Raw genomic sequence first — 22,593 nt, forward strand, 5'->3', positions numbered from 1 at the left:
GTAAGATCCTAAAGATGATCTTTCCGTTAGCTTTGATGAAAACATAAATTTGAAATAAGCAAGTGGATTATTGCTGACAACTGCAAGCTGATGCTAACACTATGCACTGCTATATTCTTGTCTTCTTTTCTGCACTTTTCTGTCGTGGTTATTTTGTTTTCTTTCTGTGTCTCTTTTGACAATTATCTTGGTGTTTTTGAACTAAACACTCCTTTCAGAGCCCCCTGCCTTTGTTAGAAAAATGGAAACTAAGATCACATGGAAACAAGGTATAGCTGCACGCTTACAGTGCACCGTTAAAGGATCGCCCGAACTTCACATCCACTGGTTCTGGAATGACAGAGAGCTTGGTGATGGAGAAAAATATAAAATCTCTTTCAAAAGTGGAGTTGCCTCTTTGGAGATAATGAACCTTGTGGTCACAGACAGTGGGAGTTACACCTGCGAGGTGTCAAATAATGCCGGCAGCGAGAGCTGCAACACCCTTATAGCTGTTAAAGGTTTGTCAAATCTTGCATTTACTTAACACTTGATGTTTAATTCAAACTTTTGGTATTAACTACATACACGTTACTTACCCTTTTGACACCCAGAGCCACCATCCATTAGAAAAGAGCTGCAGACAGTAGAGGCGGTGAAGGGAGCAACAACTCAGCTGGAGTGTGAGATCACAGGAACAGCTCCTTTTGAAATCAGCTGGTTAAAAAATAAGAAAGCCATCTCCACTGATCAGAAATATAATATAATCGCCCAAGATTCGTTGTCAAGGCTGGAGATCCAGACCTTTGAGAGCGCAGATGTTGGAGATTATCAGTGTGTCATATCCAATGATGTGGGGAAAGTCACCACTAAGGCCCTAGCTAAACTTAAAGGTTAGTATACCCTGTGTTATTGACTGAGGTATAATCTTGTGCTTCAAATTCAGTTTTTAACTCTTTAACTGTTTTTGTAGAACCACCAACTTTCTCAAAGAGGGTTGAGAGTGCTACAGCAGTGTTGGGAAATACAGTAAAACTACAGGGGACCATTAAGGGCTCGGCGCCCATCTCTGTTAAGTGGATGAAAGACTCTGAAATACTGAGAGATGACGATTCAAACATCAAGATGGTGTTTGAGAATAATGTTGCTAGCTTGTCGATAACAACAGTGGCCATCAGCCACGGCGGCAAGTATTCGTGCCAAGCTGAGAATGAGGCTGGCCAACAAAAATGCGAAGCTACCTTGACTGTGCAAGGTTAGTTGATGCAGAGATACTTTTTTATTTCCTACGTATGTAGAGTTCTGTAGGTTCTTGTGTCTAAACTCTTTAATAATTAATGGGTCTGTCTTATCCCAGAACCTGCCAGAGTCGTAGAACCTGCAGAGTCCATTAGTGTGACTGCAGGGGATTCAGCCACTTTGGAGTGCACAATTTCTGGAAGCCCAGACCTCAAAGTGAAGTGGTTTAAAGACGGGAAGGAGATGATCAGTGGCCGTAAATATAAGATGACTCTTAAGGACAATATTGCCACCATGAAGATTCTTACGGCAGAAAGAGGAGACACTTCAGAGTACAAGATGGAGGTGTCGAATAAAGTCGGAAAAGACCAGTGCACGTGCTCAGTCACGATCTTAGGTTAGTGCCTGGTTTCTGCTTCTTCAACATTTGATCATGCTGTTGCAGTTTTACAAGTCTTAGTTGCTCACAAAGTCTTGCTTCCAAAATGGACAGATATTGATTATGTTTACAACTACAAGGAAACAGACTTTAACACACTATATTCTCTTATTTTGTTTATTTATTTTATTAAGCTAAGGGCTTATAATTAAGATGTAAAAACAGTGTGCAGAGTCATTTGCATTTAGATTTGAGCCGAGCGATTCTTTTTAATGTGTTAATGCATGAGATGTTTTGTCTTCAACAACCAGATCGGATTATGCCTCCAACTTTCACCAAGTCGCTGAAAAGAGTTGATGGTAACATTGGTAATGACGTCTCCATGGACTGTAAAGTGTCTGGGTCCCAACCCATGACCATAGCTTGGTTCAAAGACGACCAGGAGATCATGTCTGGATCCAAATTCCAGCCTGAATTCAAAGACAGCTCTACTACACTGAGAATTATACGGCTGGAGAAAGCCGACTCTGGAGTTTACAAATGCAGAGCCACCAATTCAGCCGGCTTTAAGGAGACCAGCGGCACGCTCTATGTCAAAGGTTATGAATGCTTGGCTTATGTTGTGCCTCTATTTGTTGTGTACAATCCTTGAATGATTTCATGCTAACATGAAATGCAATCTTTGTTTTGTTTATGGCCTCTAGAGCCCCCAGTGTTCACAATGAAACCAGACAACCAGGATGTGAAACCAGGAACTACAGTTTCCTTCAAAACAGGCTTCACTGGAACAGCTCCTTTGGCTGTAAAGTGGTTCAGAGAGGAAAAAGAGATTATAACTGAAGGCTCATATTTCATAAAGAAAGATGCCTCTTCAAGCTCTTTGGAGCTTAACTCTGTGAAACCCAGTGACTCTGCGAAATACACATGCCAAGTGTCCAATGATGCTGGGAAGGTGGATTGCACCGCAGTCCTCTTTGTGAAAGGTGCCATGTCTTCAGTATCGTGTGCAGCTGCATGGAAATGTCTTGACATCAATATCTCTTTTGATACTAACACAATGTCTTCTGTGTGAAACTGAATGTTAACCTCTTCTCTCAGAACCTCCCGTGTTTGTGAGGAAGCTTGAGGCCACCAAGCTCGTCACCAGCGGCGAGTCCACCAAGATGGAGTGCAAAGTGACGGGCAGCCCCGTCATCACTTTTAAATGGTTCAAGGATGAGATGGAGATCAGCTCCAGTGCTAAATACACAATGGCCTTGATTGACTTAGTGGCTTCTCTGGAAATATTCAACAGTGCAGTCAAGGATAGTGGAGATTATGTCTGTGTGGCCTCCAGCGAGGCTGGTAGTGACCGCTGCAGCAGCACAGTCACAGTCAAAGGTTGGTTTCAGGAATTTATTTTACTCCCGTTTTTAGTAAATCAAGATTTTTATTGTGGCGTTGAAGACATTTTGCTTTTCTTTGGTTCAAATGACAAATCATCAGCATTTATGGTGCATACTATTTGCCTCGGAATTGGAAACTCGAAGCTGGAAATGTCGTCACACCTGAGTTGACCACGTTCTAGTAACGAGTCGGAAAGCTTAGTTAGCCTTTGCTAGCAATACCAGTTGATTAAAACCATGATATCAGCGCTTTACGCAATATATTTTACGCATGCAAACACTGTAGCCACATGTCCACAGATAGAAGTTGGACAGTACTGTGTGTGTGAATGATTTAATGAGACACAAATAAGACAGAAGGGCTAATAAATATATTACTACAGCTTTCACTTAGTTGATGTGTGGCACAGCCATCTTGGATTTTGAGGTAAGGGTTGGTGAGGTCCTCCTGACTTTCCGAGTCGTAAATTCCGACTTCAGGGGCCGTTCCAGTTGAACGCACCACTATGCCGACAAGACGCCACGCCCCCTGGTGGACGAGGACATAATTGAGAACCACTTGTGAGAGTATATCTTAAATTGGGCGCGTCTTCTCCTTAGGGAAAACACCGAGGACGTCTTGACGTCATTAAGGCCAAAGAAGTCATTCAGAAAAAGCATCTTCAACTTCACAATAAAACTCCAGTAGATTCTTTTAGCACCATCATTATTGTGCTGACACGTCCGCTGTTCTCTTCTAGAGTCACCGTTGTTTGTGCGTAGCTTGGAGCCCAAAGATGTTGTGAAAGGCTCCGAGTTGATGCTGGAGGGCCAAGTCTCCGGCTCGGCCCCTTTCACTGTGTCATTTTATAAAAGCACAAACCTGATTAGGAATGACAAGAGACACAGGATCACTGTGAAGGACGACCTGATCGCCCTGCAGGTGCTGACAGTCGAGGCAGGAGACGTTGGTTTATACCTGTGTACTGTTGAGAATGAGGTGGGAAAGGCCTCCTGCGATTGTCAAGTAACACTGAAAGGTTGGTTTCAATGCTCTGGACTTATCTTTAAATCAACGTTTCTGCTGCCATTTGAAAACCCTACATTTTAAACTTGCTCCACACTTCTATTTGGCCTCGCAAAGCTTCATCCTGAACTAGCAACGCTCAGTAGGCATTCACTTTATTTCTTCACAGAAACAGCAACAATAAGTCAAGTTTTTTTATTATATAGCCCGAAATTACAACTTTGTTTCAGAGGGCTTTACAACTCTGATTGCCTTCCATCTATAGACCCTCGATTCAGAGTAAAGGGTTCTCCCTCAGGAAGAGCATTAAAGGGTTCCCTCTTTTGGGATGGAAAGACTTGCAGTACATGTTCTGTATATAAAGGGGAGACAGAAGTACCCTTCCTGTACCCAATTTGAAAAACATGCTTGACCTCTAGTGGTCATAGGCTTTTGCTTCTGTAAAAAAACACAACAAGGTTTCTGTTCCAGAAACTGGTAGATTTTGCCGACAAATATTCCTATACACTAGTGTTCACACCTCAGCTTTATATATGTTTATCATCTTATATATTGTTTTACATCTGATAAGTAATTTTAATTTCCTTTTCAAAACTATTCAACACATTTTTGCTTTGTATTTATTCTTCTTTGTTTTTGTAAACATGCAACTTGAGAGGAAGTTGCATAAATCTCATAGAAAACACTGAGCTTGCAGGATGAAGTCTGACTTTGCGAGGCTAACATTCGGTAGAGAAGCCAATAATATTTTTATAAAACGTTTCTTTGTAGAACCACCATCTTTTGTGAGAAAGCTGGAGAACCTGAGCTCCCTTCTTGGCAGCGAGGTGTCTCTGCAGTGCTCTCTGAAGGGCTTTGAGCCCATGACTGTGTCCTGGACGAAAGACAACCACGAGCTCAAAGAGTCTGAAAACATCCAGATTACATATGAGAACAACATCGCTCTGCTGCACTTCAACAATTTACAGAGCAAACATGGCGGCAAATACTCTTGCCAGGCGCAGAATCAGGCCGGGAGCCAGACGTGCTCTGCTGTGGTGACAGTCAAAGGTTGGTTCGGATACTTGAGAACTTCTATGATGCGTTCAGGCATCCTTATCAACTCGTAAAGCCACACATTTATAAGTTTACTAGCAGGAGGTTTCCTTCGAAAGGCCAACAAAGTGTTACATCCCAGTGAAAACTGAGACAAGTTTCAGAGTTTACGACTTCCCAGTATTTAAGAATTGTGACATTTTGTGTAAACACGATTTACAAACAGCTGCCAATACAGAGCTGCAGGAATCACATTCTTCTGTAGTCCGACCCCTGAAGTTAGCATCTGCCTGGTTCCCTCCAATAAAAGCAACGTGTGTTTTCCTTTGGATTTTGGATTATTACAAAAATAATCTCTGGCAACCATTACATTACATTTCATTTAGCTGACGCTTTTGTCCAAAGCGACTTAAAATAAGTGAAAACAATCATGAGTTTACAAACAAACATTTATGATACTTACATGTTTTGTTCAGCAGGATAATCTCCACTTGTTACACCACTTCTATAATTAAGTGTAATTGCAGTCTCAAGAAGTAAGAAGCTAACATTAGTCTATAAACAAATTACAGTACTTCACGTCACCAGCGCTAAGCTAACAGTGGCTAATGTTAGCGTGATGATATTTGTGACTTGTTAGCAACCAACGTTTTTAAGACACGTAGAAGCTTCAGAAGTTCAGGAAAGGCATATTTACTGATATGTTATACGTAAATACATATTTAGAACAAAAGTTTAAAATCTCTTCAGCTTGTGTTACCACGGACCTTATTTCAGGGTTATATCCAATAACCCATAAAAAAAACTCATTGACTTCCAGACGAGGGAACAGGAAGTGCTAAAAAGCTGAGTACCTCCTGCCGCTCTGATGTCAGTCATGAAGCCGACATGCAGTGATGTACAGCGTTTACACAACTTCGCGTTGGTGATGGATCCACCATCGACCCATGACCAAGCGTTTGTCACGTGATCATTTTATGGCCTTACGAGTTGATGAGGACCAAATGTATCTTTCATATCTGTACTCTTTCCTTGCCTTCAGTTCTCTGTCACTGTGTTGCAGTAAATCAGATTTTACTGTTTTCTTTGACGTCTCAGAGCCAGCTAAGGTCACAGAGGAGGCCAAGTCCATCAGTGTGACTCAGGGGGATCCGGCCACGCTGGAGGCTAGCTTCTCTGGCACAAAGCCGCTGAAGGCCAGATGGCTAAAGGCCGGCAAGGAGCTGACCTCAGGCCAGAGATATAAAGTACAGAGCACAGACACCAGGCTCTGTGCTCAAGATCATTAAAACTGAGAAAAGTGACAGTGGTGACTACACCTTCGAGGTTTCAAACGATGTCGGCCAAAGTTCTTGCGAGGCCACACTCACCATTCTCGGTCAGTTGTAGCACTTAAAATGAGTTTTATTTAACTATATCTAACTTTGTAAATTGCTTCTCACCTGTTTCTCATTCCATCTATGTTAGATCAAATAATTCCCCCGTCTTTTACAAGAAAACTGAAGCAGACAGAAGGTATCAAAGGCTCGTTTGCTCATCTGGAGTGTCTCGTATCCGGCTCGCTGCCGATAACCATACAATGGTACCGAGATGAGAAAGAGATCCAGACTGATGAGAAACACAAATGCACATTTTTTGAAAATGTTGCTTTTCTGGAAATCTCTAATCTTGACAGTAAAGACGGCGGCAGCTATACCTGCATCGCTAAAAACAAGGCGGGAAATGTCCAGTGCTCTGGGATCTTGTTTGTCAAAGGTTTGTTTTTGTGGTATTTACCAGAAGGTTTCTAAGGATCTTTGCCACATGTGAAGCTTTCACAAGCAATACTTCTTCTCTTCCAGAACCACCATGCATTCTTGAAAAGCCTGAATCCATGAATGTGTTGCCCGGCTCAAAGGTCCAGTTTAATGTTCTGGTCTCTGGCACGCCGCCTCTGATCACCAAATGGTTTAAAAACAAGAAAGAGATTTCATCCAGTATCGACTGCTCTGTGGTCAAAGACAACACCTCAAGCTCACTGGAGCTTTTCTTTGCCAAAACCTCCGATTCTGGAGACTATGTCTGTGAAATCCAGAATGATGTTGGCTCCACTTCATGCCAGGCAGCACTCTTTGTCAAAGGTTGTCATTCTTTATGTCAAACTGAGTTAGTACATATGTCTCCATCCATCTGTTACAGGCATTTTCAATCTGTTTCCCTTGACTTCACGCTGACCTTCTGATACAGCATTCATTTCAAAGTTAGTAGTGTTTACATTCAAAAATTTGCCGTATAAAGTGACTGTATAGCACTTCCCACTCGCCATCGACGGCCCAAATCACAAGATGAGAAAAATGATGAGCAGCAGGGGGCAATGGGAAATGTCTTTTTAGCAATAAAATAATAGGAAAGAAAAGGTCCTCAATACTGTTCTTTATATTCAGCTCTGTGTAGCTCTGTTCTGTTTTGAACTCTTAATACTTAATATTGCAAAAAGGTTTTCACACTTTGTTGAGCTGGAAAAGTGAGTGAAAGAGAAGAGACAACAAAGAGTTATGGAAACAGATTTCTGAGATTCAGAAGCTCAAATTAATATCACTAATATGGTCAATAATTATGGCATCTTGTTCTAAAGGTTCTCCACAAACCAACCAATGGGAACACACTGATTTGCTTAAGATTTGAGAAACATTTGGATGGAAACATCTACTAGTCAACTTTACAGAGATCATATTTCCTCTTGTCGTCTGTGTGATGGTTACATCTATCGTTTATTTTGTTTCTTAGAGCCCCCTAAGTTCACACGAACCCCGGCTCGTGTGTCCGTGGTCCGTCCCGGTCAGAGTAAAATGTTTGAGTGCCAGGTGACCGGCACACCTGAGATAGACATCTACTGGTTCAGGGAGGGCTCTGAAATCAGCCCCAGCAACCGCTACAAGATGGTCTTTGTTAACTCTGTGGCCACTCTGGAAGTCTGCGGGCCTGATACCAAAGACAGTGGGCTTTACTACTGCGAGGCTCGCAATGAGGCCGGCAGCGAGAGCTGCAGCATGGAGCTCAAGGTCAAAGGTTAGTTGTGTCAGAAGACACAGGGCTCATTGTGCAGGAGCTTATAGAATATAGGACGGAAGCAGCGGTTTCCCAAACACTTTAGAGGCCAACTTTTCTATATTATCTGCTATTCTGCTCGAAATAAATGTATCGGCATTGATTTTAGTTGAGAATAGGGCTGGGCGATAATTCAATATGTCATATCGTAATAAAATTATATTGAGCTATAGTGATCCACTACTAGTCGTTTAAATTGAAAATATCATACTAACTCAAATCTGAGAAAATCTGATGTGAAATATTTTGAGGGAATATCATTTGACACTTTACGTTAACACTCAGTTCAATGTGATTAACAAACGGTGCATATGTGGAATTTTTCAATTGAAACAGCTAGTCTTTAATTAAATGAAAAAAACTTTTAAGTTGTCAAGTATTTCATTCACAGAGGAGTAAACACAAATAGGCTTAACCATATGGTTGTTTCAAATAGACTATTTATTTATTGAATTATCAAGAAATCATGCTATATTGTGATATATATCGTTATCCTATTTCAGGATAGAAGATTTTTGCCACATCGCCCAGTCCTAGTCTATAATATTATTCTAAATTGAGCAACTGTTGCCCAACAGTTCATATTCTGTTTCAAACCAGCTCGATACATTTCTATGGGAAACTTTGCTTCCAATTGTACAGAAAATACTGACAGTCTGTCTGTCGTAGGGACGTCACGAGAACCGACACTTTGGTACCAAGTCGATGCCAACATCTCAGAACTCAAGAATTAAAGTAAACTCACTGTTGACGCGTATGTTTGCAAATCTTTGTTGAAATCTGCAGGAGAGCTAGCTTACGTTAGCTGTTATCTGTTAGCAGCCGATGTATCGAGGTTCCATAGAGTTACATTATGGTGCGTTCAGGCTCTATTCAGTTGAAATTAGTATTAGTTGAAGGTAAATTATAACGTTATCATGATGTGTTCAAATGTAATCTTGTAAAACGTAGTTTTTGGTGAGAAACTTGAATAAATCCAATTGTTTGAAGATGTTTTCAATATAAAATAGATATTAGATGAGTTATGATCCGCTTATCTTCCTAACAAAAACCAGCCTGAAGTAATAAAGGATGTTGGAGTACATGGAGTTATTGTTTGTTTTTACCGTTGTATCGAATTGGTATCGAGAATTGTGGAGTTTCACTGGTATTGGTATCGACTACTAAACTTCTGTTATCGTGACGTCCCTATTGTGTAGAACAAAAATGTTAAGAAAATAATTAACTGTAAAAATGTAGGTGACAGTTTGTTTCCTCTCATCTCAGAACCACCATCATTTATTAGAGAGCTGGCTCCGGCTGATGTTGTGAAAGGCTCCAGTGCCTGTTTTGAGTGTCAGGTAGCTGGTACTGGTCCGTTTGAGATAACATGGCACAAAGATGCAAAGGAGATCAAACCCAGTGCTAAGCACGGCTTCTCCCAGATGAGCGACACTGTGGGTCTAGAGGTGCACAAATGTGACGCTGTAGATGTCGGTGAATATCAGTGTACTGTTACTAACGAGGTGGGAAGCTGTACTTGTAAGACTACGCTAAAACTCAAAGGTTGGTCTAATCAGAATTACAAATCTACATTTTTATCTTTTGAGGTAATAACGGACCGTTTATATTAACATTTCATTGGTTCCCTCTAATAGAACCACCAACGTTTACCAAGAGGATTGAAAACACTGCCACTGTTCTGGGTAAAATGGCAGAGTTTCAGTGTGTAGTGACGGGTTCGCCCACTCTTGCTGTACAATGGCAAAAAGATGAGAACTGGATTTTGGAGGATCCAAAAATTGAGAGAACATTTGAGAACAATGTGGCCGCTCTCAGGATTCCTGCGTGTGAGGCCACGCACAGCGGGAAATACACCTGCCAGGTGGTAAACGAGGCCGGGCAGGATAAGTGCTTTTCCACCCTGACGGTGCAAGGTATACCTGTGCTTTACTCACCATAGCTATCAAATCTTTCCATTTATAGAAACGTTATGAATTGTTTGAATTTGCTTTGCATTGTAGAGCCTCCTCAGATCACAGAGAAACCTGAAGTGTTAAGGGTTACAGTCGGAGATCCAGTCAGTCTGGACTGTAAGGTCACAGGCTCACCTGAGCTCAAAGTGAAATGGATGAAAAATGGAAATGAGCTTCAGTCCATCAGGCAGCACAAGCTGACCTTTGAGAACAACATCAGCAGCCTCAAGGTTCAGTCTTCTCAGAAAGAGGACGAAGGAGAATATGTCTTCGAGGTGGCAAACCACATCAGCAGCTGCACCTGCAAAGTCAAAGTGATCGTACTAGGTTGGTGTGAAAACATAAGAACTCCTGTGGTACATAGTGACGTGTTGAATAAAGTCTAATTACTTTCTTATAACTCTTTTGGTAACAGAACAAGTAATTGCCCCAACCTTCATGAAACCCCTGGTAGACATGCAAGAGATTTTGGGCTCCTTTGTTCAGATATGTTGCAAAATATCTGGTTCCCTCCCCATCTCTGTGGAATGGCAGAAAAACGGGAGCAAAATCTCGAGTGGTGTAAAACACAAACTCATTCAGCAGGACAATTCTGTGTCCATCGAAATCGAACAGCTAGAAAGATCTGACGCAGGATCCTACTCTTGCAAACTGACCAATGCAGCGGGAAGTTGTGAAAGCAGTGGATCCCTCATGGTTAAAGGTTAGATAGTGCTCTCCAACGTGATTGGTCATGCAATCCTAAATCAAAAGGTGAGTAACCTCTTTAACGTGATCTATCTTATTCTCTTCAGAACCTCCCAGCTTTGTGACGCTGCCAGATTCCCAGGCTGCCGTACCCAATGGCACTGTGCGCTTCAAATGCACATTTAAGGGAACACCTTCCTTCATGGTCAAATGGTTCAAGGACGATACAGAGCTTATGACCGGGCCCACTTGTTTCACGGGGCTGGAGGGGCTGTCTTGCTTCTTGGAGCTCTATTCAGTGGGTGTCACCCACAGTGGAGTTTACTCTTGCCAAGTCAGTAACGATGCTGGCTCTGTACGCTGTAGTGCAGACTTGACAGTCAAAGGTTGGACTTGCATCTTTTAAATCAACTCTTGCGTAGCTGTTTTCATCTCACATCTGCATCGCTGGCTAAAAGTAGCGATTCTGTCACATTTTCCCGGCTTACACAGTACTTTCATTGTCATTATTCAAAGATTTTTTCATGAAGAACTGCTTGTTGCCTTTGTGATGCTCCTGCATTTTCCACAACCATCCGTCTCTCCGGCTAACCCATCATTGTCAGCTTGTCTCATCTGCTCACCCCTGCCTGCTGTTACAATCTGTCTCCCTACATGCTGCCAGCAGCTAATATGTCTGTATTTTGGCTTTCCAGAACCACCCGAGTTTGTGCTGAAACTCCCTGCCACTAAGTTTGTGAAGCAGGCGGAGTCACTCCGCCTGGAGTGCAAAGTCAGTGGCACAGTCCCTCTGAAAGTGACCTGGTACAAACAGGACACCAAGGTCACGGATGGGGGCAACTACAGAATATCATTTGTTGACTCAGTAGCAGTCCTCGAACTGCTCTCCACCAGCTTTGATGATGATGGAGTTTACACCTGTGAAGCTCAGAATGATGCTGGCAGTGTCAGCTGCAGCACCACACTTACCGCTAAAGGTCAGCCTCTCACTGACTTCCTAATCATCATTTATTATTCATGGTCTGACTTCCTGATGCACTGGAGTTGTTCAGTGTGTTATTGAAGTTTTGTTGTGTTGCTTAAAGCTGGAATACGTAAAAAAATTCTAGTTTTATATATATATATATATATATATATACATCCATCCGGTATGTTGGCGTTTCGCTAAACGCGGTGGCTGGGACTTTGGTTCAAGACTCGTTCCTTTTTTCCGCAATTGAGAACTGTTCATCAGCTTGTTGGGTTGCACCTTTTGTTTTGGAAATGCAAATAAAAACATGCTGGAACCTTTTTAGGCAATTAAACAGCTGGATACACAATTTCCACAATATATCAGCCATTTTAGCTGAAGTCCCATCAAACAAGTCTGCCATCTGGACTCAAGTTCCAACACACTTTCACAAGAAATCTGCCATCTAAACTGTAGTTCCAACCAATGCCACACAAGTCCTCTATCTTGACTATAGTCCCAACCAATTCCACATCAATTCTAGCATAACTATATTCCCAATAAAGTCCACAACGACTTTGCCAATTTAGCTGTAGTTCCAACCATCTTTCACAGCAACACCACCATTTTAACTGTAGTTCCAACAAAGTCTGCTTTTTTAGCTGTAGTTCCTTGATCCTTCCACTATAGCTCTGGCAATAAATCTAAATCTAAATCTAAACAAATTTCAACAAATTCCTACTAAAACTTAATTCATTTAGCTTTAACAAACTTCCACAACAACTTTGCCATGTTAGCTATATCCATCATGTCAGCTCCAACAAACGCTCACAAGTCCTCCATCTGGACTATAGTCCAAACAAATTCCACATAAATATAGTTTCAACACATTTACAGCCTCAACTGTAGTTTAAAAATCTTTCCATATGAATTGTTACGGGTTTCAGCTTTAAGACTTCACCATGGATTATTTTACCATGTATGCCTCTTTAACAGTTTCCTGATCTTTTTGTAGACGCCCCATCTTTTGTCAAAGTACCTCAGCCCATTGAAGGGCTGAAGGGTAAGGACGTGAGTCTGTATTGCGAGATGAGTGGTACAGCTCCGTTCCAGATCACCTGGTTCAAAGACAGGAAACCTCTGATGGAGAGCAGGAAGTATAAGATGGTGAGCGAGGGCAGCTCGGTTACGCTGCATATCATTGGGATAGAGCCCTCGGATGCCGGCGAATACGAGTGCAAAGTCACTAACAGTGTAGGAAGTGACACCTGCCAGACGTCAGTTAAACTCAGAGGTCAGTAGAAATTGCGATAGTCTCAAATGAAAATCATAATAATTAGATTTTCAAATTCCTTTGTCACCTTGCTGACTTTCCCTTTTGCGCTGTTTTTCTCCTCTATTCAGAGCCGCCGTCGTTTGTGAAGAAACTGTCAAACAAGACAGTGATACTGGGAGAGGAGGTGACCCTTGTGGCCTCTGTTAAAGGCTCTGAACCCATTACTGTGTCCTGGGTTCAAGACAAGGATCACATTCTCAGGGACGGTGACAACAGGAAAATCACCTTTGAGAACAACCATGTCGCTCTTAAAGTCTTTAAGGCTGATGCAACCACGGCAGGCAAATACACCTGCCAACTCAGAAACGATGCTGGGAGTGTGGAGTGTTTCGCTAACTTGACTGTTCTAGGTTTGTAATCATATAATTCTCTCTTTCTCATACAGTTTTTCCCCATTCTTCCTCCTGCAGGTTTGATTAAGAACGTGTTCTGCTTCTTCTCTGTTGATTCCAGAACCTGCTAAGATAGTGGACAAGCCTGATGCTCTGAGCGTGACAGCGGGCGATGTGGCCGCTCTAGAGGTGAAAGTGTGTGGAACCCCAGAGCTCACGCCCAAGTGGTTCAAGGATGGTGTCGAGCTGGCCTCCGGGAGGAAATACAAAATCTCATTTTCTCAGATGATTTCCAGCCTGAACGTTCTCTCAGCTGAGAAAGTGGACTCTGGAGAATATACATTTGAGGTTATGAACGAGGTTGGGAAGGACCTGAGTAAAATTAACCTCACAGTCTTAGGTTGGTGTCTTTTTACTGCTGGGGCTTTGAGGGCTAGGGCTGGGTATTGTTTTAAAACCTTCAAGCTCGTTCCAATATGATAGCTTTGAATTGGTACCAATAGAATAGTCTTTACTTACTTTGAAAAACATAAACATATATTTCTACAAACTATGGCGGTTCTAGACCATTTCAAAGGGGGGCCAGGCTTGGTCCACATGCAATTTTAGGGGTACCAAATATATTCACAACTGTTACATCCCACCACCCCGAATGGTTTGGTTCTCCAAGAGTAACGATACACATATAACAATAAACACAAGAATACTCATTCAGTGTTCTCTGGGGATAAATGTACAAAAATATTCAGCACAGTTAGTAACCTCCCTCAGAACCGCTATTGTCTACAAAACCTTTTTTATTTTATTTAACAGAAGCCAAAGTTTTCAAATGTCAAATTGTGTCCAAACAATAAATATCACCCTCTCTAAAATTGGCACAATTTCGATTTAACTCGAGAACTATCAGATTAAAGAGTCAACAAGCTCATCAAGCTGACCAGACATGCAGGACTTGACCATTTTTGATACTTGGTGCAAAACTTTCTGTTTAAACCAGAAGAGCATTGAGATTTCTTCGTACCCAGCCCTATTTCATGTGTATTTGTCCTGATCATCACTCACTCCTTGTTTCCTCCCCAACAGATAAGATCATACCTGCAACCTTCTTAAGGAAGTTGAAGGATTGCAACACCGTCGTCGGAGCAGCCGGAGAGATGGAGTGCAAAGTGTCGGGCTCCCCGCCTTTTACCATCTCCTGGTACCACGATGGGGAGGACATACAGAGCGGACCGAATTATGAGATTTTATTCAGCAGCAACAGCTGCACACTCAAAGTGTCCACGCTGAAGCTGTCCGACTCTGGAGTGTATAAATGTAAAGCTGTCAACAAGGCAGGATCCAGTGAAACCTCAGCCTCCTGGGGTGTAAAAGGTCAGGACCTACACAGAAACACTGCATGCTGACATTTCTTCTTATATTAATTACTTACAGTAGAGGAAAGATTCAGATCCTTTACTTAAAGATACTATGTGTAACTTTCAAAAAGTCCTCGTTATTTAGGGCACCAGTGGCCCTTTAGTGAACTGCAGTTAGCATCCTGTTGCTCGTGCGAGCCAAATAGTGATGCGTTACAATAATATATCCTATTTAGATTACTTTATCAGCTAATGTAACGAAGCAACCAACACCAGATCCATGCTGCGTAGCTAAATTGCAGCTAGCTTGCTAATCATAGATTAGGTCACTCAGCAATCATTCGTTATACACCTTTGCTTTGTACCATTACTGAATTTATTGTTGGCTAAAATCAACACAGTTTGTTGTCATCAGTCATAAAGTTATCGACTTTACTTCTAAGTAGCAACAAGCAACATATTTAGCGTCTTACTTAGACCACCATGAAAAAGGCGAGAAATGTATTATATTGTTATTTATCCCCATTCATGCTGCTCAGACTCGCCACCAATATGGAAATGAGCGTATGACGTCATCTGGTGACTATTAGCGACTTTTGGAGCAAGTGCTAGCTGCTTTTACTGGAAAAGAGTTGGCAACACTGATCCTAATACAAATGTTAGTATCATGGATCACCTGAGCTGTTGAAGTCATTTGGCAAGATAGCCAACTAACATATCCACTCGTATAGTATTTTGCTAGCAAGTACGTTAGCAAGCAAGCTAAGTCACTAACCAGCTAGCTTGTAACTTAGCTACACGGCAAGGATCTGGCGTTGATTAATTTTTTTAACCCCTGAAGGCCCTGGTACATATCAGTGAAGGTCTTTGCTTAGTGAATGTTACATGTTTGGTAGATTCAAAGTAAAACCTCTCCTAATTGAAGTAAATAGTTTAATTCTCAGCATGTTTGATCCGTTACTGTCTGTTTTTACCCAGAACCTCCATCGTTTGTGGTGCCCCCCCAACCGGTGGAAGCCATGCCCGGCTCTGACGTGACTTTCTCTGCCATGGTGAAAGGCAGCGCCCCCCTCAAGCTGAAGTGGTTCAGAGGGGCGAAGGAGATCCTGCCTGGACACGCGTGCAATTTCTCGCTGAAGGACAACCAAGTGATCTTGGAGCTCTTCAAGGTGGACGCATCTCACGCTGGAGAGTACACCTGTCAGATCATTAACGACGCTGGAAAGGAAAGCAGCCCGGTGAATCTCAGCGTCAGAGGTCAGTCTCACATTAAGCGTATTTAAAAAGACTTGATACACATTAATGTCTCATAAAGGACGTGGGAGGGAAATGACACCAGCAGACTGTGCCACATGTGTTATGTTATTATTTGATCACATATTATATTATAGATTCATTACGTAGTGAAACTACTTTAACATTCTTTATATGTTTATAGTTTCATCTGTATTTTAGAAGTAAACATTTCAATATTTGACATAAATAAAGTTGCATTAATTTGAAATATTTAAGCCAAGTACAAGTATCTGATACTGAAGCTCTGAACTTGAGTGACAGGTGATGTTATAACATACTGTTACATCACAAACTGCTTCTAAGCTGCAGCGCCTCCTGCTGATGGAGGAGGGAATATACAACACAGATGTATTTCAGAAGGTTCTGTGTTTAGATCCTGAGCAGGTCATCTTCTTAACAAAAGTTAATGTAACAAAACATGATTATTTCTGCGACGGAGTCGTTTGCCGGTACGTTTGTTATTTTGCTTTCTTATTTTCAAGATGAAAGTAATACATTTAAGAAGACGAAAATAATATATTGGCAAAAAAAATAATCTTAAATAATGTTTCTCGTAAATATACGACTTTAATCTTCGAAATTAGTTTCCCCTCCGAATATTACCGCCTTTGTATTAAAAAAAAACCCTAAAATGACCCAAATATGCCGATATAGAATCTTCCATTACAGTCGTAAAGTAAACAAAAGGTTATCAGTGTCTTCAGGGCACCAGAGACGTTTCTCCTGACTCCACTTCTCTCTCAGAGCCGGCAGCTTTTTCTAAGAAGCTGAAGGACGTGTCGGTGGAGAAGGGAAGACCCTTAACGCTGGAGTGCACGTACACAGGAACTCCCAAAATCACCGTGAACTGGTACAGAGACGGACAACAGATCTTCGCCTCCTACAAATACAACATCACCACGACAGAGAGCTCCTGCATCCTCGAGTGTCTGAGCACCGACGACAAGGAGGCGGCGGGGAAGTACCGCTGCGAGGTGTCCAACGACGCGGGGAAGGACACGTGTGACGCATCCGTGTCCGTCCTCGGTGAGCTCTGCTTCTCTGTGTGGCAAATATTCTATATTAATATTATCTTTCACTGAGTTCAGAACCAATGAACCCTTTAAAGGTTCGTTTACATAACGTCACCGTCGTGACACAAATGTTGTTTCCTGTTTACTAAACGCTGATTTTATTCTATGTTTTTATGTGTGAATGATTTTCACCAACATATTAAAAGATTCACAACTGTTATGTTAACTTTGACTTCATTATAATATTATATAATATTATATACATATTATATATATTATATATTTATATGGACTGTTCTCAGAATGAATATGAATGTTAGTGTGCAGTACCTGCGCCGCCCAGCAGGTGTCAGGCTGCTCACAGCTGTTTCTGCTGTCTGTGGCTGCAGAGCCTCCGTACTTCGTGGAGTCCCTGGAGCCCATGGAGGTGACGTCCGGAGACGGCGTGTGTCTGAAGTGCCAGGTGGCGGGAACTCCTGAGATCAAGGTGTCCTGGTTCAAGGCCGACGGCAAAGTGAGGTCCAGCCCCACCTGCAAGCTGGAGCACATGAAGGGCGTCGCCTGCCTGAAGCTCAGCAAAGCCACAAAGAGCGACATCGGAGAGTACACCTGCAAGGCCGAGAACAGCATCGGCTCCGCCTCCTCCACCTGCAGGCTCAATGTGCTAGGTGAACACCTGAACACTTCACCGGACAAGTTTCTCTCCAAAGTCTCTTCATCAAGACAGTTTCAGATTTCACTTCTAAAGAATGTGAATCTCAAACACTAATACAGAAAGAATCATATTTTTGATATTTTAAAATAACATTAAAAACACAAGCTGCTTATTTGTAAAGCAAATTTTGATTAGATTTTTGAATATATTTATTTATAGTATTTTAAAATAAAGTTTATTTATATGCAGCAGAACAGATCAGAATTGACTTAAAAGACCAAAATAAATATCACAAAATAATTGAAAGTGATTGTTTCTAACTGGTGAGAAAATATGACAAGTATAACTATTATATTATATTAATGTCTTCTGTGCATACACTGAGCAGGTCTTATTATTTTAGTAATATAACTTTATTTATACATTATGTAGAGACAAGCTCAGAAAAAGCCATTTCTTTTTTTTTTAAGTTATATTTTTGGGCTTTTCATGCCTTTATGATGAGAAGTGCAGATTGTGAAAGGGGGAGAGAGAGGGAACGACATACAGCAAATGGCCACAGGTTGGACTTGAACCAGTGGCCGCTGTGGCGAGGACTCTGCCTTTGTATATGGGACGCCTGTGCTACCGGGACGCCCGCCATTTCTTTTTAAATATATTATTATTAATATCATTTTTATTTACCCTTCCCTTCTTTTAAATCATTGTTTGTCAACCATTTTCAAACTATTTTTTATAGTAAAGAACTTTTAGAACTATTATTATTATTATTATTGATATTATTATATTATTATTATTATTATTATTATTGATATTATTATTATTATTATATTATTATTGATATTATTATTATATTATTATTATTGATATTATTATATTATTATTATTATTATTGATATTATTATATTATTATTATTGATATTATTATTATTATTATTATTATTATATTATTATTATTATTATATTATTATTGATATTATTATATTATTATTATTATTGATATTATTATTATTATTATTATTATTATATTATTATTATTATTGATATTATTATTATTATTATATTATTATTATTATTATTATTATTATTATTATTGATATTATTATTATATCAATATCAATATTAGAGCAACAGCTGGAGTTTGAACTACTTTATATAATTTAATAAAATACTGTAAAATATACTGTAGTTTAATATATTTGTAAAGTAATTATAACAGATTAAAGTAGTGGAGCAGAAATAAACAGAAGCATAACATTTAAATACTTTCCTCCTCTAGTCACTTAATAACTTCCTCCATCTTTTTCTCCTCCAGAGGCCAAAACGCCTCCGTCCTTCCCGAAGAAGGTCACCAGCCTGCAGCAGACGGAGGGTCTGCCGGTGCGCTTTGAGTGTCGCGTCGCCGGCTCCTCGCCCGTCGAGGTGTCGTGGCTGAAGGACGGCGAGCCTCTGAGGCTGGGGAGCGACTTCTCCATGCTGTACGACGACAACACGGCCGCGCTGGAGATCGCCCGCGGGGAGATGAAGCATTCTGGGGAATACACCTGCGTGGCCACCAACAGCGTAGGATCAGCTTCCTGCAGAGCCAAACTCACACTGCAAGGTCGGTGCTGCACCACGATGTATAATCTATCATTTGTAATCTATCATCTATAATATATCATCTATCATCTATCGTCCGTAATCTCTAATCTATAATCTATCATCTATAATATATCATCTATCATCTAATCTATAATATAAAATCTGTAATCTATAATCAATAATCTATCATATTATATATCATCTATCATCTGTAATCTATAATATATAATCTGTAATCTATAATCAATAATCTATCATATATAATACATCATCTATCGTCTGTAATCTATAATATATAATCTGTAATCTATAATCAATAATCTATCATATATAATATATCATCTGTAATCTATAATATATAATCTGTAATCTATAATCAATAATCTATCATATATAATATATCATCTATCGTCTGTAATCTATAATCAATAATCTATCATATATAATATATCATCTATCATCTGTAATCTATAATCAATAATCTATCATATATAATACATCATCTATCGTCTGTAATATATAATATAGAATCTGTAATCTATAATCAATAATCTATCATATATAATATATAATCTGTAATCTATAATATATAATCTGTAATCTATAATCAATAATCTATCATATATAATATATCATCTATCGTCTGTAATCTATAATCAATAATCTATCATATATAATACATCATCTATCATCTGTAATCTATAATCTATAATCAATAATCTATCATATATAATATATCATCTGTAATCTATAATATATAATCTGTAATCTATAATCAATAATCTATCATATATTATATATCATCTATCATCTGTAATCTACAATCAATAATCTATCATATATAATACATCATCTATTGTCTGTAATCTATAATATATAATCTGTAATCTATAATCAATAATCTATCATATATAATGTATCATCTATCGTCTATAATCTGTAATCTATAATCAATAATCTATCATATATAATATATCATCTGTAATCTATAATATATAATCTGTAATCTATAATCAATAATCTATCATATATAATATATCATCTATCGTCTGTAATCTATAATATATAATCTGTAATCTAATCAATAATCTATCATATATAATATATAATCAATAATATATCATCTATCGTCTGTAATCTATAATCAATAATCTATCATATATAATACATCATCTATCATCTGTAATCTATAATATATAATCTATAATCAATAATCTATCATATATAATATATCATCTGTAATCTATAATATATAATCTGTAATCTATAATCAATAATCTATCATATATTATATATCATCTATCATCTGTAATCTACAATCAATAATCTATCATATATAATACATCATCTATTGTCTGTAATCTATAATCTGTAATCTATAATCAATAATCTATCATATATAATGTATCATCTATCGTCTATAATCTGTAATATATAATCAATAATCTATCATATATAATATATCATCGGTAATCTATAATATATAATCTGTAATCTATAATCACTAATCTATCATATATAATATATCATCTATCGTCTGTAATCTATAATCAATAATCTATCATATATAATATATCATCTATCATCTGTAATCTATAATCAATAATCTATCATATATAATATATCATCTATCGTCTGTAATCTATAATCAATAATCTATCATATATAATACATCATCTATCATCTGTAATCTATAATCTATAATCAATAATCTATCATATATAATATATCATCTGTAATCTATAATATATAATCTGTAATCTATAATCAATAATCTATCATATATCATCTATCATCTGTAATCTACCATCAATAATCTATCATATATAATACATCATCTATTGTCTGTAATCTATAATATATAATCTGTAATCTATAATCAATAATCTATCATATATAATGTATCATCTGTAATCTATAATATATAATCTGTAATCTATAATCAATAATCTATCATATATAATCTATCATCTATCGTCTGTAATCTATAATCAATAATCTATCATATATAATATATCATCTATCATCTGTAATCTATAATCAATAATCTATCATATATAATATATCATCTATCGTCTGTAATCTATAATCAATAATCTATCATTTATAATATATCATCTATCATCTATCGTCTGTAATCTATAATCTGTAATCTATAATTAATAATCTATCATATATAATATATCATCTATCGTCTGTAATATATAATCAATAATCTATCATTTATAATATATCATCTATCGTCTGTAATCTATTATTAATAATCTATCATTTATAATATATCATCTATCGTCTGTAATCTATAATCTGTAATCTATAATTAATAATCTATCATATATAATATATCATCTATCGTCTGTAATATATAATATGTAATATATAATCAATAATCTATAATTTATAATATATTATCTATCATCTATCGTCTATAATATGTAATATATAATCAATAATCTATCATTTATAATATATCGTCTATCGTCTATAATCTGTAATATATAATCAATAATCTATCATTTATAATATATCATCTATCGTCTGTAATCTATAATCTATAATCTATCCTCCCGCTCGCTCACGGACTCTGCAGAACCACGATTCCCGCCGGTCTTTGACAGGAAGTTGTCACCACAGGAGGTGACGGTGGACGACAGTATTGAGCTGGAGTGTCACATGACCGGCTCAGCCCCCATTAAAGTCACATGGTCCAAAGACCACAAAGATATTCGCAGCGGGGGGAACTACAAGATGAGCTGCGTGGAGAACACCCCCCACCTCACCATCCTGAAGACGGATAAAGCTGACTCAGGCAGATACTTCTGCCACGCCTTGAACGACACGGGGAAGGACTCGTGTTGCTCGGACATCACGGTTAAAGGTATTTTCCCCCAGGCCGCCCTCGCCCCCCTCGGCCCCCTCTTCTCTAACACTCAGCCCCCCCTCGGGGTGTTTCTTCTCCTCACTTCTTCTTCTCTTGTTGTCAGAGCGTAAGAACCCCCCCGTGTTCACCAGAAAGCCGTCGGAGCACATCGAGGACATGGAGGGCAAACTGGTGAAGATGGAGGGCCGAGTGTCGGGCTCGCAGCCCATCACGGTCAGCTGGTTCAAAGGCAGCGCGGAGATCTGCAGCTCGGACAAATACGACATCAGCTTCAAGAGTAACGTGGCCGTGCTGTGCATCAAGAGCAGCCAGCTGAGCGACAGCGGCAGGTACAGCTGCCAGATCTCCAACGAGGCAGGAAAAACCTCCTGCGACGTCACTGTGGGGATCTCAGGTGGGTTTCAAAACAGCCACGGACCCCCGACCCCTCCCACAGAGGA

General features: G+C 39.3%; 1 protein-coding gene across 1 annotated transcript in view; it reads left to right on the forward strand.

The window, feature by feature from the left end:
- ttn.2 (titin, tandem duplicate 2) overlaps positions 1 to 22,593 on the forward strand; it is a 282,695-nt gene that overhangs the window by 62,267 nt on the left and 197,835 nt on the right. Inside the window, 30 exon segments of the mRNA XM_029427369.1 lie at positions 219 to 500; positions 594 to 872; positions 953 to 1,234; positions 1,337 to 1,615; positions 1,909 to 2,196; positions 2,302 to 2,580; positions 2,696 to 2,977; positions 3,723 to 4,001; positions 4,760 to 5,038; positions 6,122 to 6,288; positions 6,290 to 6,401; positions 6,491 to 6,778; positions 6,865 to 7,143; positions 7,790 to 8,071; positions 9,377 to 9,655; positions 9,748 to 10,026; positions 10,114 to 10,392; positions 10,481 to 10,768; positions 10,860 to 11,138; positions 11,448 to 11,729; positions 12,717 to 12,995; positions 13,106 to 13,387; positions 13,491 to 13,769; positions 14,453 to 14,740; positions 15,703 to 15,981; positions 16,765 to 17,046; positions 17,423 to 17,701; positions 19,004 to 19,291; positions 21,863 to 22,150; positions 22,257 to 22,547. Of these exon segments, the coding sequence (XP_029283229.1) occupies positions 219 to 500; positions 594 to 872; positions 953 to 1,234; positions 1,337 to 1,615; positions 1,909 to 2,196; positions 2,302 to 2,580; positions 2,696 to 2,977; positions 3,723 to 4,001; positions 4,760 to 5,038; positions 6,122 to 6,288; positions 6,290 to 6,401; positions 6,491 to 6,778; positions 6,865 to 7,143; positions 7,790 to 8,071; positions 9,377 to 9,655; positions 9,748 to 10,026; positions 10,114 to 10,392; positions 10,481 to 10,768; positions 10,860 to 11,138; positions 11,448 to 11,729; positions 12,717 to 12,995; positions 13,106 to 13,387; positions 13,491 to 13,769; positions 14,453 to 14,740; positions 15,703 to 15,981; positions 16,765 to 17,046; positions 17,423 to 17,701; positions 19,004 to 19,291; positions 21,863 to 22,150; positions 22,257 to 22,547 (8,178 nt within the window).

This window comes from Cottoperca gobio, unplaced genomic scaffold (genome assembly GCF_900634415.1).
Source record: "Cottoperca gobio unplaced genomic scaffold, fCotGob3.1 fCotGob3_315arrow_ctg1, whole genome shotgun sequence".
Classification (NCBI taxonomy): Eukaryota; Metazoa; Chordata; class Actinopteri; order Perciformes; family Bovichtidae; genus Cottoperca; species Cottoperca gobio.